General features: G+C 42.0%; 1 protein-coding gene across 1 annotated transcript in view; it reads right to left on the reverse strand.

Moving 5' to 3' along the window:
• The window catches only part of LOC106937614 (gamma-aminobutyric acid receptor subunit alpha-2-like), a 33,078-nt gene extending 32,518 nt beyond the window's left edge, over positions 1 to 560 (reverse strand). Inside the window, exons 1-2 of the mRNA XM_015019215.1 lie at positions 413 to 560; positions 227 to 303 (exon numbers count right to left, since the gene is read on the reverse strand). Of these exons, the coding sequence (XP_014874701.1) occupies positions 227 to 294 (68 nt within the window). The 5' untranslated portion in view covers positions 295 to 303; positions 413 to 560. The remainder of the gene's footprint in view (positions 1 to 226; positions 304 to 412) is intronic.
• Between the last annotated feature and the right edge of the window lie 868 nt (positions 561 to 1,428).

Raw genomic sequence — 1,428 nt, forward strand, 5'->3', positions numbered from 1 at the left:
TTTTAAAAATTTTCTGGGAAAAAAAAGAATTTTTTTTAAAAACCCCGGGCCCCTGAGGCCGGGGGGAAAAAAAAAAAAAAAAAAAAAAAAAAAAAACATATCCAGCTGTGTAAGAAACCACGTCCTTTACCTTGCTATAACTGAAACGCTCCTGTGCTCAACATGCAGGCAAGAATCCATTCAGATTAATTAAAAAACGCTCAATGGGTTACCGCCAGAAACTTACCGTGTTTGCCACAGAGCGATGAAGCAGACCAGCACAGACAGAGGACGCGAGCTTCTTTCTCTTCTCATGACTGGAGCCTGGAGATCAGGAAAAAGCTTCAGAGCGCGTTGAGATCTCCTAAACCCGCTTCATTTCCACGCAACATTTCGAAACCCAGCGCAGCTCTGCCAGGAACCGAAAGCCTACCTGAAGCTCGACAGGTGTGCCCGCCGTTGCTAAGGGAAACCGTGATGCGCGCAGCGGAGATGTGCGTAGGTCTGAAGGCGGTCAGAGAGCTTCCATCCTGCCAGACTCTCCTCCAAACAAACGAAGCTGAAAACGAAAACTGCGCGGGGAGAGAGGCTCCCTGCTGAGGCGGACGAAGTCTGTGCGTGAGAGCGCGCGGCTGCGCACGGTGAGCATCCTCTGCTCTGACGAAGCCCGTTCAGGATTAGGGAAAGCGCTGAAATACATCTGAGCCCGTTCTTTTCCGCAAATGTCATCAGAACAAAAGAGGGTAACACAAATTACTTTAGGAAAAAAAGGAAAATTTATTGTCATTATGACTTCCGTAAATAAAAACAAAAGAAACTCGGACTGAACAGGACAGGAGGCTAAAAAAAATCAAACATCCATCACACATTAGCCTAATATTCTCATGATAGAAGTAACTCCCAACTGTAACTTCTTACTCATCCTGAATTAGTCATATAACCCCCCAGCCCCCCCCCCCCCCTTTGTAAAATGATGACCATGGAGTTACTCATTATACAGATGGATTACATCACCTTTGTCTGTCTATCCTGCAAAACTCTAATTATTTACTTTTCACAGAGGGTTGAAATATTTTTTCTAAATATTTTTAAATAACACATGTAGACCAGGGATGTTCACCGCATAGATGATTTACGGTGCAAAGAATTATTTGTGTGGCCACATCTGCATTTGAAAAATTATGCAACGGTACTGGATCTTAGCCCAATAAAGCCCTTATATCATTCTAGCAGTGTGAGATCTTCAAGTATCCACAAGCAGATTAAAGTAGCATCATGTTAAGAAGATGCAAATAAAAGAATACATGAGAGAGAAGAAAAAAAATATGAAAGAGGTTTTCCAATTTACCTTCCACCTGTTCAGTTTACTCAAAATTTGAACATCTATATATAAATGGTATCATATAAACAGTGTTTTGTATTTCTATAAAGAGGCAATGAATGATCCAG

The sequence above is a fragment of the Poecilia latipinna genome, unplaced genomic scaffold (genome assembly GCF_001443285.1).
Source record: "Poecilia latipinna isolate Pla-1442-1.1 unplaced genomic scaffold, P_latipinna-1.0 Scaffold2390, whole genome shotgun sequence".
In the NCBI taxonomy this organism is placed as follows: Eukaryota; Metazoa; Chordata; class Actinopteri; order Cyprinodontiformes; family Poeciliidae; genus Poecilia; species Poecilia latipinna.